Genomic DNA, 15373 nt, shown 5'->3' with positions numbered 1-15373 from the left:
AAACGCTTCATTTCAGACCTGGAAAGCTGCTTTCATTGCCGTCAGCCGATCTCCCATGGCTCCTGTGGAGGGCTTGTAGGCCTCATAATTGCTCATTACATTGTTGTTACTTCCTCGGTCCTAAAAAATAAACACACTCATGAGGATGGAAGAGTAAGTAGGAAAGCCCACTGCCACAGACTGGGCCTCAATGTACTGAGAACTGAAGTGGGAGCTGAAACGGGAATGGGAGATTTTTAGAAAGTTACGTTTTGTGAGAAAAAGGCATGGTAGTGAATCATTTAAAAATGCTTATGCCTTTCAACCCAATAATACTATTTCTGGGAACTAACCCTAATAGTCAGAAATGAGGTCAGCCCAAAGCTGATCACCTGGTATTATTTACAGACACAAATATAAACATGTTTATGGAATTATGTAAAAATTATGTTAAAGCTGAAAAGGCCACAAGGCAGTACAGCACATATATGACTGCTCAGGCTCCAAATCCAGACCCTAATGAGTCTGAAATCTCAGCTTCAGTATTCACCACAGTGTAACCTTGGGTGCCTCAGTTTTATCATCTGTACTTACTGAGTGGCTGTGGAGACTGAGTTAACACGTGTGGTTGCTTGGGCTGGCCCTGGCACATGTTAAGTTCTCAGTATCAGTTACCACTATCATCTGCATGATCCACATCATCATCATCACTGTAACATGGGGACAGATTATTTATGTAACAAAGACACCAAGTTAACTACGATGATGCATAAATGGAGACTGGCAGCTTTCTTCCTTAGCTTAAGAATCAAAGTGACAGGAAACAAAGTTAAGAAAGCCAGTCAGGGAGCTTCTGTTACTGTTCTGTGAGAAAAGCTAGCTCTCATATCTCTGGTTCGATTTCCCAGAGTGTAGGAATCATTCCTGAGTTTAGTTACAAGCTGTAGCTGGAGTTTACAGAGTGACCCTGCGGCTCTAGGCCAGTGCTGGAGGGCTGGTGAACAGACTGCTGGGCCCCACCTCCGGAACTGGATTCACCAGGTCTAGGGTGGGGCACGAGTCTGCATTTGCTACTGGTCCAGGGACCACAGTTTAAGAACCACTGCTAATCTAAGCTGGTATCCTGAGCATACCTAGTCAGTGGAGGACACATAGGTGCTTCTTCAATAGAAAGTCACATTAAGAGGCTCTCAGACGAGAATAATCCTAACATCCAGGACTCACCGTGTTCTCAGAGCCGAGGCCAGGCCGTTCCCTGTAGCCTAGGCCTCCTCCACCAATGTTCAGCTTTTTCCCTTTCCCTCCTTTGAAGCGGGATTTCCGAAACCAGGCATTCTGCGTTGAACAAAATTCAAGGTTAAGACATGGGAGGAAGAGGCGCCCAGAGGAACGGGACAAGATCAAAGAGGAAACTAAATGGGAAGAACTTTTTGTTTCATCTTTTGCGAATGTATCTATAGCAAAGGAGGAACTGTTCACAGGTACCACAGATTAGCTTCTTTTTGGTAGCTTCACCCATCATATTTGTCAGCAGCCTTATCTAAGGCTTCCTTTTACTGCTCCTTCCTTCCTTCAGGGGCTCCAGGAAGGGAAGTAATTAAGATACACCTCAAATGCAGAGCTGTTACTCTGGCCATTTCTAACTTCCTTGAGGAAAATGAATTTATTCTCTATTTCTCAGACAATCTATATATAACATCCCTGGGGGAGGTTAGAGCTTTATCTGACAATCACGTTACACTCAAAAGTACCTGAGGGCTTCCCTGGTGGCGCAGTGGTTGAGAATCCGCCTGCCAATGCTGGGGACACGGGTTCGAGCCCTGGTCCAGGAAGATCCCACATGCCGCGGAGCAACTAAGCCCACGTGCCACAACTAGTGAGCCTGCGCTCTAGAGCCCGCAAGCCACAACTACTGAGCCCACATGCCACAACTACTGAGGCCCACGCGCCTAGAGCCCGTGCTCCACAACAGAGAAACCACTGCAATGAGAAGCCCACACACCGCAACGAGGAGTAGCCCCTGCAGTAGCCCCTACTCACTGCAACTAGAGAAAGCTCGCACACAGCAACGAAGACCAAACGCAGCCAAAAATAAATTTATTAAAAAAAAAAAAAGGGGGCTTCCCTGGTGGCGCAGTGGTTGAGAATCTGCCTGCCAATGCAGAGGACGCGGGTTCGAGCCCTGGTCTGGGAAAAGCCCACATGCCGCGGAGCAATTAGCCCCGTGAGCCACAATTACTGAGCCTGCGCGTCTGGAGCCTGTGCTCCGCAACAAGAGAGGCCACGATAGTGAGAGGCCTGTGCACCGCGATGAAGAGTGGCCCCCACTTGCCACAACTAGAGAAAGCCCTCGCGCAGAAACGAAGACCCAACACAGCCATAAATAAATAAATAAATAATTAAAAAAAAAAAAAAAGTACTTGAAAGGTAGGGCAGGTAGGGCAGGCTGGGCAAGGTGCTAATCAGGGAAGCTGATCAGTCTGAGAGCAGAGAAAGCCTGAGGCACAATGAGATGTAGGAAAATGCCACAGACAAAATACATCTTGTATTTAGTTCAGGATTGGCTCTCCGGGAGAGGAAAGGAAACATTATTCTATTCTCCCCTGCAATGCAGGTCCTTTACTCCCAGGTCTGGAAGCACGGGCAGTACCACAGTACAACTGCATTATGGGTGAACAGTTCTGTAGGCTGGCCTATGAATTTGAAAAACACATAAGTCTCTACTATCAGAATGTATATCCCAAATCCATTTGTAATTTGGGGACTGTGTGTATTAAGACAACTCAAGATTTAATTCAGTAGAATGCCTCACTCAGTTTTAAACTGGTAAGCAGTGTAGTCAAAGGTCTGAGATCTAGGTCTGAGAAGTAGTGAAATACATTTTTTTTTTAAAAGACATCATACATTTTTAGCTCCCCAAAGAAAAAACTGTTTGGGGAAAAAGGGCAGTGAGGAGACTAGTAGCTTTCTTTGATATTAAATTTGCTCACAAGTGTGACTGACATGGGGCAAGCAGAAAGAAATGTCACAGGGACAGATTTTAGCACAAAGAAAGGAAAAGCTTTTCAACATAAATGTTGCTGAGAGGATGAGCAGACCAGATGAGTTTTCATGTCCTACAATAACCAATCTACACTTCGTAAGTGCTGCCCACCCAACATTACTGTCATGTTTCTATGTTATCTGCCTCTGGCATCTTGAAATGTTTTCGCTTTGTTTTACAACCTGGAGCAACCTGAAGTGTGTCCAGCCCCTCACCTGCATGGCCAGATCTAGGAGTTCCTTGGAAACATGCTGATTGGCTCCTTCCAAGTTCCGGACAAGGTCACCAGCAAAATTGCTATCCTTGGGTGTCAGCAAGGTATAGGCCACGCCTTTCTCACCCGCTCGTCCTGTTCGGCCAATTCTATGCGTATGGGTATCAATATCTCGTGCCACATCATAGTTGATGACAGTCTTAATTGAAGGAATGTCCAGACCACGGGCTGAAATAAAAAACAAAATTCTTTTATTCTTTTCAGGAGCTGAAACACCAAAGTATCCCCAAATGCTAACCTAAGAACCCACATTCCTCTTATCTAAGCAAAGTGCGTGGTTTGGTGTGCTGAGATACAGGCACGTAAGCTGCCCTTCTAGAACCAATGCCACTATCGTAGATTCTATGATGCTGGGTCAACTCAGTGTGTAAGGGACATCTATCTTCTACTATCAATAACTGCCGTGGCCTCACTCTTGCACCAGAAATATGTAAAAAAAAAAAAAAAAAAAAAAAAGTCAAACCAACATCAAATGTGTGCTGAAGCTGAGAAGTGATCTCCTTTCTGCAAGAAAATACCAGTTTTTAAGGGTAGCTATTAAAACTCAGCAGAACAAACTCAAAACTCACACTTCAAAACTTTTTCTGATCTTGAGTGAAGTATACCAAACTAAATAATCAATGTAAGATGTGTACTATATTCAGACACACAACAGGGGCATAGCCCACGATGTGACTGTGTAAACAATTTCTTCCCCAAGTGTCTTCCAACTGCAGGGATTCTTTTTTTCAGAGAGGAACATTAAATGAAAAGTGGTGGGCTTCCCTGGTGGCACAGGGGTTGAGGGTCCACATGCCGATGCAGGGGACACAGGTTCGTGCCCCAGTCTGGGAGGATCCCATGTGCCGCAGAGCGGCTGGGCCCATGAGCCATGGCCGCTGAGCCTGTGCTCCGCAGCGGGAGGGGCCACAGCAGTGAGGGGCCCACGTACCACAAAAAAAAAAAAAAAAAAAAAAAAAAAGTGGTACCCAGAGCTCCAGACTGTAATCACTGTGCTCTGAACTGCTGCACCACGGGGCATGGCCAGCCAGGCCAGCAGAGTGCCTTCAATCAGCCTCCTCAGATATTAAAGGTCTTATATAGCAAGACACAGCACCCTCATAGCATGGTTACTGGGGAAATTCATACCCTACCTGCAACATCTGTGGCCACTAGGACTGGGATGTCCTTTTTCTTAAAGTCTGAAATAACCTTGTTTCTTTCACTCTGATCCATGTCACCATGGAGCAGGCCAAGATTATGACCCTCCTGTTTAAGGTTATTGGCTAGCTCTTCAGCATTGGCTTTTTTAGTAACAAACAGGAGGACACTTCCTGAAGAGGTAAACTCCACTAGACGCCGGGTGAGCCAGTTCCATTTAATAGGCCCAGAATGCAGAATCTCCACAATCTGAGTCACATCTTCATTTGCCTGAAAAGAAATACATGAAAAAGATAATTGCGACATTTGTGCCACAGGGCACCTGAATTAGGACCAGCCATCACATTTTCTACCTGCATCTGAAAGAACCTTGAATAATCCCTCTTCTCCTTGGGCCTTTCTTCAGCAAGTCAAGTGTAGCTCAAATTTTACATCCCTTAGCAAATCACACTGCTCTCCACCTCCCCTGACGTGTACCTATACCTAATAATCTGTAAGCCCCAGTGCTTTGCTCAATACTTTTCTATATGCCTATTCAGATCATTCCCAATAGAGTAAGCTCCTTTTCTGTCCTTCCCACTTAGTGTTCCTAGTACAACTCATACATGCATGTAGAAGGCACTCAGCGATGAAAAGCAGACAATGTCAAAAAGCTAACTGCACAGAACTTTAATAAATATACCAAGCAAACTAAGGAATTCTCAAAGCAGCCTTAATTGATTTCCAAATCGCAATTCAGAGAAATTTTCCACGTAGGACATATTTATAGGTAAGGAAAAAAAACCCTTAACTCATTTTCACCAGGCCTTTCAAATCTCCCCACTCCACGCTGTGCAGGCCTACTCCCACAATCACTTACGATGTCAGTTCCATCCTAACTGACCAGTAGTCTTTCGGGCAAAACTTGCTTTTTCCCCCCCCAAAATATTTTTTTTTAAAAAACCTTTTATTCTGGAAAAAACTTTAACATTCAAAAAGAGTAAAATGAACAAAATCAACTCCCATGTATCCATCACCAAGCTTCAACAATTATTAACATTTTGATAATCATGTTTCACCTATTCCCCCCAACCCTGGTGTTTTTAAAGCAAATTTGAAACATGGTGCCTCATCTGTAAATGCACAACATTTTTTCCTCTCAACAGCAAGAAATTAATTCCATGTCACCATAGTAAGAGAAATAACCCACTGGGATCCTATCCAGCCCTGCTTAGGGTTACCTCTCCAATATCCCCCTGCACCACACGAATAGGGTCAATCAGGATGTCTCTGGCCAGTTTTTCAATCTTTTTCCGAAAAGTTGCACTGAATAAGAGAGCTAAAAGGTAAAGTAAATTCTGTTAAAGAAACAATATGACTTCTTTTTTGAATACCCACTAAGCTTCCCACTGACACTGCTCAGTTTTTAAAAAAATAAACCCACCTGAACTTTAAATTTAGTTTAAAAATTAATTCACTAAGGAAAAAAAAAGACTTGCCCTTATTCTAACTTTATGCATTTTAAGACAGGGGTTGTCGGCATGGTTCAGAAAAAGGCTCTTGACTTCAAATCAGCATATCTGCACTGTGTATTGCCTCTAGCCAGTGATAAAACTTTATGAATTGGGACAAGTAATTTAATCCTCAGCCCTGATTTCATCATCTATAAAAATGAGCAAGTTCTATCTAATGATCTCTAAGGTCCTGTCACCATCATTATCTTCCCCTTTATGGTTCCTCACTAGAACACACATGATCATTTTTGCTGCCATAGCTGTGAGTGCTTATAAAATATATAGGTGTTTATTCTGAGTACAAACATGGCTTAATGAAACTGCTTCATACGTACTCTGTCTGTCAGGACGGACGTGACTTGCTATGGATCGCACCTGGTACTCTGGAAGAAGTAGAACAGTAAAATTAGTATCGTACCTCTATGACAGTTTGGGATGCCTGGAAAAAGTCATTTTAGTAAAAATCTTCACATGAGACATTGTAAGAATTAAGGAGATTCTGGAACTCCTAGACCTATCACTCAGTATGAAACTCAGAAACACTTACCCCAGCACCACTGGCTGGGCCCAGTGATGTTCCAATCCATAAGGATAGCTATTTAGAATTTTCACACAGCTGGTTAAGTCAAGGAGGACAGGAAAGCAAAAGGCCTTGAATGATACAACATCCACCTACCTAAGAACACAGACCTTGACCTCCACAAAGGCATATGAATAAAAATAAAGCCTAGAGACGATATTCCCCTTATATTCACAGGTACTTTCAAATGTCCTCAACCCAGTTAAGCCTAACATACTTTTCCTGAAAAAACTCCTAAAAATAGTTAATGTCTTAGCAATCTCTCTATGGTCTAACCCTATCCAGGAGTATTTTTAGCTTCTCTCATGCAGAGAAATAATTAAGTCTAGAAAGACATGGAAAAAACTAATATCATGAGGATGGGGACAGAAGAAACGGGTATTCACAGCGTACCAAATCCCATGTCAAACATGCGATCTGCTTCATCAAACACAAGGTAAGAGACTCTTTGAAGGTTGGTCGCTTTCTTCTTCACATGATCAATAAGTCGACCCTATGAGATCCAGAAAATGAATAGTAAGCATAGTCATCCCAGTATCAGCTGGACACTGGTTCCAGGATCACCCACACTCACCTCCCACAAGGACGCTCAAGTCCCTTAAACAAGATGAAGGAGTATTTGCACATACAACCTACACACACCTGTATATTTTAAATCATCTCTACTTATAATACCTAATACAACGTAAATGCCATGTAAATAGTTGCCAGCATGCAGCAAATTCAAGTTTTGCTTTTTGGAATTATTTTCCCCTGAATATTTTCAATCCTTGGTTGGTGAAACTCACAGGGAAACCTGCCGATGTGGAGGGCCGATTGTATAATTAAAGGCATTTACAAGAACTTTCTAGAGTTCCACTCCTGGCAAAAGTGCTAATAACTCCAGTCTTAGACCGTAATAGACACTAGACTTTACGCATTACAGAGCCCAAAAGAACAGAAAATCTGAAAACTCAACGGGATTCTCCCTTTACATTAATTTTTTTTTTTAAAGGGCTTCAAATGCTTGGCTTTTTATTTATTTATTTGTGGTTCACGGGCCTAGTTGCTCCGCGGCATGTGGGATCTTCCCAGACCAGGGCTCGAACCCGTGTCCCCTGCATTAGCAGGCAGATTCTCAACCACTGCACCACCAGGGAAGCCTCCTTTACATTAATTTTGATTTAAACTGTGGAAAGATGGTCAGTACTATTTTTTGTGAGGCATTCTGAAATTGCCTAAGTTAAAGCCTTATTAATGGGTTTTCATGTTTAAACTACAATCTTCTAGGCAGTTCTGACCATACCCTGAACAACTTTCTGATCCTTGGTGCTCTCAGTAAGCATGGATCCCTTTTCTAGGAGAGCATAAGAAAAACTGTTTGCTATAGAGGGGAATTCGTAGCAGAGAGAATCTTATTGGACTGCTATTTTAGGCTAGCAATCAAAGTTAAACCAAGGCCACCAGCTGTCATTGCATCAGAGTATTCTTAATCCTGCTTTACCACATTTTAGGGGAAATGCCCTCCAACAACTAACCATTTTTTTCATACCAAGAGAGGCTGATAAGCTATTTAAACCCAAGACATACTTACTGGTGTACAGACAACAATCTCTGCCCCTTCCTGAAGGGCCTTGGCCTGCTCCCACATGCTCCCTCCTCCATACACGGCCACTGATCGGAGATTATAGGCTTTCCCAAACCGCTTGCATTCTGCGTGGATCTACAAAGTTGACATAACGACGTATTAACAAACTGTGACACTAACAGATACCTCTGTCATAACCCAAAAGGGAGCTATGAAAAACACACAGAATGCGATGTCAATAGAAAATCAAAAGCTAGAAAATGCTTTAAAAACACCATTTTACTTATGAAGTAAATGAACAGAGTACCATTATCATATCTTAACAGGCTATCTAAAGTCTTGCTGTGATTATTCTTTTTCACTCCTCTTCCCGACCCTGTTACTGCCCTCCTACCAAACAGAATGAATTAACCCAGGAGGAAAACTTAAAATACAGTTCCCATATAATTTGGTTATACAGAAAATCTGTAACACGTAATATTTTCCAGAAGTTTCCTGGTAGCACAACAATGTGAATGTACTTAATGCCACTTAACAGTACATTTAAAAATGGCTAAAATAGTAAATTTTGTGTATTTCACTACAATTAAAAAAAAAAGTTTCCTGGTAATTCTACCCATTTGACTGGCTAGTCTCTTATCAGTTAACACATGGAGGGGGTCTTATACACAAAGCACATACCTGCTGACAAAGCTCCCTAGTAGGACACACGATCACTGCAATTGGTCCATCACCTGGTTCCAATTCTTTCTGGTCCATTATATGAATCAACATGGGCCAGATAAAGGCCGCAGTTTTCCCACTGCCTGTTTTGGCAATACCAATCATGTCTCTACCACTTAATGCCACAGGTACACCCTAGAGAAAAAGAAAAAAAAAAAAATCCACTCCAAACTTTCAATTTTAAAGATGTGCTGAAGGAAATTCTGTGGAAGGGTAAATGACTATTAATGACATTTATTTCCAATGGAACAAAAATGTCCTGGGCTATGCATAACTGGCTATGGAATAACAAGAAATACCTGGAATTCCCATAAACTTCTTGATCTGCAGGAAATATTATCATTGCTAAAATTTTTAAAAATTTTTCCCCCTTGTGAAAGTAGAGACTGTCTCATCCACATACTGAACTGCATAGAAATGAATAAAATCCATATATAAATGAGAAACAGAAGCTATTACTTTCAGTTATAAATGAGAATTTTCAGGCCATGGACAAAGGAATCCTCATAATTGACAGTGCTAAACTTCTCCATGCACAAATTTTATTTTGTTCAGTCTAGGCCTAATGAACTATTTTCTTCAGATCATATTTTCAAGACATTTATCAGACACAAGAGAACATTTCCCAGCCCCTTAGCAATGTTTTTTTTTAAAATAGGTTAAGTAGATTTATTAATATAGGATGCTTGTGAAAGACACAAGTGGGCAGGCAGGAGGGCTCTGCCCCAAGAACTAAGCTGACTACATTTTTTATAATCAAAGGAAAAGTGCGGAGTGCGAGAAGACCACCTCATGTCCTAGGTCTCAGGCAAGTTCCTAGGACAGGCTGCCAAGTGAGGGGTCCTTCCTTGGCTTTGCACAGGAAAGAATTCCAGAGCCAGCCATAGTAAAGTGAAAGCAGTTTATTTAGAAAGACACACATTCCATAGACAGAATGCAGTCCACCTCAGAAGGTGAGAACAGCCAGCAACTTCTTAAGAGTGGTAAAAAATTCACTTTTGCTCTTTCATTTTTAAACGTTTCAAAAATTCTATCCATGTCAATACAGTTCTATACTAAACACTTTCATTGCTTTGACTTGTTTGTTAAAAAAAAAAAAAAGTCACAATGTCATTTTACTTCATTTTTCTTTCAGTATGTTTTACTTACCTGGCACTGTATTGGAGTGGGCTGTGTGTACTCAGATTTCCGAATCTGGTGCATAAGTTGTTCATCAAACCCAAAATGAGCAAAACTACTTCCCGGTCTAGGAGGTGCAGCACCAGAAACCTAGAGATAAAGACAACTTGCAGGAATGACTTGTACTTCAAAACAAACAGCATTAGAAGTTCAAGAATATTTGCCTGTATCTACCTAGCATTTAGTTGGAGTATGAAGAAGTGAAAATATAAGTCTGTAGCTAATAGCCTACACTGTTTGAAAAGGTAAAATTCAAATAATAACAGGTCTAAAAACCTCATATAAAAAACTCCAAGATAAATATTCCTGAGATAATGGTCGTATCATTTTAAATGATTAAGGGCCTAGAAATCTCTTAAATCAAAATTAATTTTCTCTTAAGAAATAAAAAGATGTTCAGTAAATTGGAAAAAGCCACGAATAACTATTAACCAGGTGGTAGAAAAAATAAAATTTACTCTTGAAATAAAGAGTGCAAATGAGCTCCAAATTCAGACACGTCTATACCCACTAGTTACAACGATATTGTCTACTGTCTCCAATTTCAGTGATGCCTGAAGAGCTAACATCCCGCTCAGTGATGATCCAGACACTGCCAAACGTTGTTTGAACTGCACCCAGGTGAAGAACTGGGCTCCACCTCCATCAAGGCTTCTCAGGTGATGCTGATATTTCCAATCAGGATTTCACTTAAAAGTTTTTTTGAAGGGGTACTTCTTAGAAAACAGACAAGTACGTACACACACACACACCCATCCACCCTCCCACCCACCTACCCCTCAGAAAACACAAGTTCAAACATCACATAGCAACTGGTAAGGCCAGAAAGTTGTCCACACAAGAGCATACATCACTGTATTATCTGTGTGTTTCACGTAACATCTAGCAGCACCCTAAACAATGTGGTCAGTGTGCAACCCAAAGCTTTTTAGTGGACATTTTAAACTATTATTCTGATATTAGTACATGCATATTTTAAAGTTGTTAATTTCTTCTTCTAATTAAAAATGTGTGCTGTATATAGTTTGAGAAGCAAGTGTATCTTAATTTCGAAATAGTCTAAAACTTCCAGTATTGTCCACATCTATCAATCTTTTCTCCTCTTCCTGAAGATGGGGACCCCTTGCCTTCATCTCTAGCCCACCCAATGCAGTTCTTAGCATACTGTTCTCACTGCAGAAATACTTGCTGATTAGTTTTAAGGTCACATGACCTATTCCAACACAACACACAAAGTTGACTGAACACATACATATAGCATTCATGTGTATCACATGAAAGAAAGAATAATCCTATCCTAAAACAGCTATAAGACTAAAACAACAAAATCAAGACACAAGAGCCCAAGGGATCTAATTATTACTTTATCAAAGATAGTTCAGGGACTATTAGAAAAGAAATTCAAGATTATTTCAGTTTGGATAAGCAGTAATACTAATCCTGCACTAATTAACATTAATATGAATATTTGCCTTAATGGCTGACTTACCCGAAGATTGAGCTTATGCCGGAGATCTATTAGCTGCTGTGGGGTGAGGTTGGTTATCTCTTCATGTTCATTGTAAAAATTTTTTTCAAATGGTGGATAGTCAATCTGCAGGTCCAATTATTCAAAGTTAGTCTAGAATTCAAGAGTCAATCCTGTAAGTTTGATTTTAATGCAAAATAACCTTTCACAAATATTATACAAGTAAAGCCATAACCAGCTAGAGAGAACAAAGGAATTCATTCATTCATGACACAAATCCCGAAAAGTACAGCCAGTACTTTTCCTTATTCCTGTTTTCAATATAAATACCAATCTACTTCCTAAAGAGACGCTTAGGACACCTCAGGTTTGAACAGCCTTGATGCAGACCAGGGAATCTCTAATGCCAAAAAGGACTCAGATATTCCATCATATAACATTTAAATATGTTTTGCAGTAAGCTGTTCACCTAGATCTCGGCATTTAAAAACATTTCTAATATTTCCTTTGGGGAGAGCTCTACCTTTAGAGGGAATTCCATTCTTTTTAAAAACATGGAACTGTTTACATAACTTTTAAGAAACGTATGGCCAAGCATTTCCAATTCCAAAGAGGGAAGAAGTCATTTCTGCTAATCTTTCATAGCTTACTGTACTAAGAATACAAAACACTAGCATATTACCACATATGAATCTGGCTAAATGATTCTCTTTCTGACATGATATGTCTACAATAAACTTATTTTTTAAGGAGAACTTAAGCCTTTCATAGGTGGTCAAAAATTTCATAACTCTAGATACAGCCTAAAATTAATTCTTTCTATGGTACTATCAACAAAAAGAAAGAATTTAGTTTTCCTTTAGCATTATTAACAGGACCTTTTGCTATGCTCCCCACAATGCTGCACTAAGCCCTTTTCTTCAGTTCTCTTCTCTTACCAGAACAGAAGGTCCATGAGGACAAGAATATTTGTCTTTGTTCACAAAAATCTATAAATATGTAAATTTTTTACACACCATTTTTTTTTTAACCCAGAAGAGAGGGAAAAAAAAGAAGAATGTGAAGAAAGGGGTATCCTTTCTTCATATCTGATCTCTCCTGGCAGAGTTCTCATTATATTAAGACAACTGTGGGATACCCCAGGCAGGATAATGAAGTTTGAGCACTTTGTCAAATATCTCAAATATTTTATTAAATGAATATTTCAAATATTTGAGCTTTTCCTTATTAGCTTTTCACTCTTCATCATGCATGCATCCTCCTAGATCAGTTTCAGATATTTAGTTTAACTTGCCACATGTAAAATGCCAACTCCTTATGTGGTAACAGCTGTGCAAAAGGAAATATTTAAAAAGCTGAATATAACCCATACTCCAGTCTAGATCAGTAGTTCTCAAACTTTTTAGTCTCAGGTACCCTTTACACTTAACAGAAACACAATGAGCTTTTGTTTATGTAGGTTAAATCTATTGATATTTACTGTATTAAACTTAAAACAAACAAATTTTAAATTTATAATTCATGATAAAGTAACAACAAACCCGGGAACCTAACTCAACATAATAAAGGCCATGTATGACAAACCCACAGCCAACATCATTCTCAATGGTGAAAAACTGAAACCATTTCCTCTAAGATCAGGAACAAGACAAGGTTGCCCACACTCACCACTATTATTCAACATAGTTTTGGAAGTTTTAGCCACAGCAATCAGAGAAGAAAAAGAAATAAAAGGAATCCAAATTGGAAAAGAAGAAGTAAAACTGCCACTGTTTGCAGATGACATGATACTATACATAGAGAACCCTAAAGATGCCACCAGAAAACTACTAGAGCTAATCAATGAATTTGGTAAAGTAGCAGGATACAAAATTTAATGTACAAAAATCTCTTGCATTCCTATACACTAACGATGAAAAATCTGAAAGAGAAATTAAGGAAACACTCCCATTTACCTTTGCAACAAAAAGAATAAAATACCTAGGAATAAACCTACCTAGGGAGACAAAAGACCTGTATGCAGAAAACTATTAAGACACTGATGAAAGAAATTAAAGATGACACAAACAGATGGAGAGGTATACTATGTTCCTGGATTGGAAGAATCAACATTGTGAGAATGACTATACTACTCAAAGCAATCTACAGATTCAATGCAATCCCTATCAAACTACCAATGGCATTTTTCACAGAATTAGAACAAAAAATTGCACTGTTTGTATGGGAACACAAAAGACCCCAAGTAGCCAAAACAATCTTGAGAAAGAAAAACGGAGCTGGGGGAATCAGGCTGACTTCAGACTACACTACAAACCTACAGTAATCAAGACAGTATGGTACTGGCACAAAAACAGAAATATAGATCAATGGTACAGGATAGAAAGCCCAGAGATAAACCCACGCACATATGGTCACCTTATCTTTGATAAAGGAGGCAAGAGGATACAATGGAGAAAAGACAGCCTCTTCAATAAGTGGTGCAGGGAAAACTGGACAGCTACATGTAAAAGAATGAAATTAGAACACTTCTTAACACCATACACAAAAATAAACTCAAAATGGATTAAAGACTTAAATGTAAGGGCAGACACTATAAAACTCTTAGAGGAAAACACAGGGGGAACACTCTATGACATAAATCACAGCAAGATCCTTTTTTGACCCACCCCTCCTAGAGAAAGGAAAATAAAAACAAAAACAAATGGGACCTAATGAAACTTAAAAGCTTTTGCACAGCAAAGGAAACCATAAAAAAGACGAAAGGGGACTTCCCTGGTGGCACAGTGGTTAAGAATCCTCCTGCCAATGCAGGGGAAACGGGTTTGAGCCCTGGTCCAGGAAGATTCCCACATGCTGCGGAGCACCTAAGCCCGTGCGCCACAACTACTGAGCCTGCACTCTAGAGCCCGCGAGCCACAACAACTGAAGCCCGTGAGCAACTACTGAAGCCCGCGTGCCTAGAGCCCGTGCTCCGCAACAGGAGAAGCCACTACAATGAGAAGCCCGCACACAGCAACAAAGAGTAGCCCCCACTGGCCACAACTAGAGAAAGCCCACACACGGCAATGAAGACCCAATACAGCCAAAAATAATAAATAAATAAATAAATTTATTTTAAAAAGATGAAAAGACGACCCTCAGAATGGGAGAAAATATTTGCAAACGAAGCAACTGACAAAGGATTAATCTCCAAAATTTACAAGCAGCTCAATATCAAAAAAACAAACAACCCAATCCAAAAATGGGCAGAAGACCTAAACAGACATTTCTCCAAAGAAGATATACAGATTGCCAACAAACATGTGAAAAGATGCTCAGCATCACTAATCATTAGAGAAATGCAAATCAAAACTACAATGAGGTATCTCCTCACACCAGTCAGAATGGCCACCATCAAAAAATCCACAAACAATAAGTGCTGGAGAGGGTGTGGAGAAAAGGGAACCCTCTTGCACTGTTGGTGGGAATGTAAATTGATGCAGCCACTATGGAGAACAGTATGGAGGTTCCTTAAAAAACTAAATATAGAACTACCATATGACCCAGCAATCCCACTACTGGGCATATACCCTGAGAAAACCATAATTCAGAAAGAGACATGCGCCACAATGTTCACTGCAGCTCTATTTACAATAGCCAGGACATGGAAGCAACCTAAGTGTCCATCGACAGATGAATGGATAAAGAAGATGTGGCACATGTATACAATGGAATATTACTCAGCCATAAAAAGAAATGAAATTGAGTTATTTGTAGTGAGGTGGATGGACCTAGAGTCTGTCATACAGAGTGAAGTTAGTCAGAAAGAGAAAAATAAATACCATATGCTAACACATATATATGGAATCTAAAAAAAGAAATGGTTCTAATGAACCTAGGGGCAGGACAGGAATAAAGACAAAGACACAGACACAGAGAATGGACTTA

General features: G+C 40.2%; 1 protein-coding gene across 2 annotated transcripts in view; it reads right to left on the bottom strand.

The window, feature by feature from the left end:
* Window positions 1-6: 6 nt before the first annotated feature.
* Window positions 7-15373, bottom strand: part of DDX42 (DEAD-box helicase 42) — a 52312-nt gene continuing 36945 nt past the window's right edge. For both annotated transcript variants that reach the window (XM_082603276.1, XM_082603275.1), the window contains exons 7-17: window positions 11468-11572; window positions 9949-10068; window positions 8758-8934; window positions 8083-8211; window positions 6903-7002; window positions 6265-6312; window positions 5657-5754; window positions 4430-4706; window positions 3238-3464; window positions 1204-1314; window positions 7-120 (exon numbers count right to left, since the gene is read on the bottom strand). In XM_082603276.1, coding sequence (XP_082459402.1) covers window positions 13-120; window positions 1204-1314; window positions 3238-3464; window positions 4430-4706; window positions 5657-5754; window positions 6265-6312; window positions 6903-7002; window positions 8083-8211; window positions 8758-8934; window positions 9949-10068; window positions 11468-11572 — 1500 coding nt within the window. In that variant the 3' untranslated portion in view covers window positions 7-12. The remainder of the gene's footprint in view (window positions 121-1203; window positions 1315-3237; window positions 3465-4429; window positions 4707-5656; window positions 5755-6264; window positions 6313-6902; window positions 7003-8082; window positions 8212-8757; window positions 8935-9948; window positions 10069-11467; window positions 11573-15373) is intronic.

The sequence above is a fragment of the Mesoplodon mirus genome (genome assembly GCF_964341445.2).
Source record: "Mesoplodon mirus genome assembly, chromosome: 18".
Taxonomy (NCBI): Eukaryota; Metazoa; Chordata; class Mammalia; order Artiodactyla; family Ziphiidae; genus Mesoplodon; species Mesoplodon mirus.
Note: the sequence above shows the minus strand (reverse complement) of the source record. Positions and strands in the feature narration are given on the sequence as shown.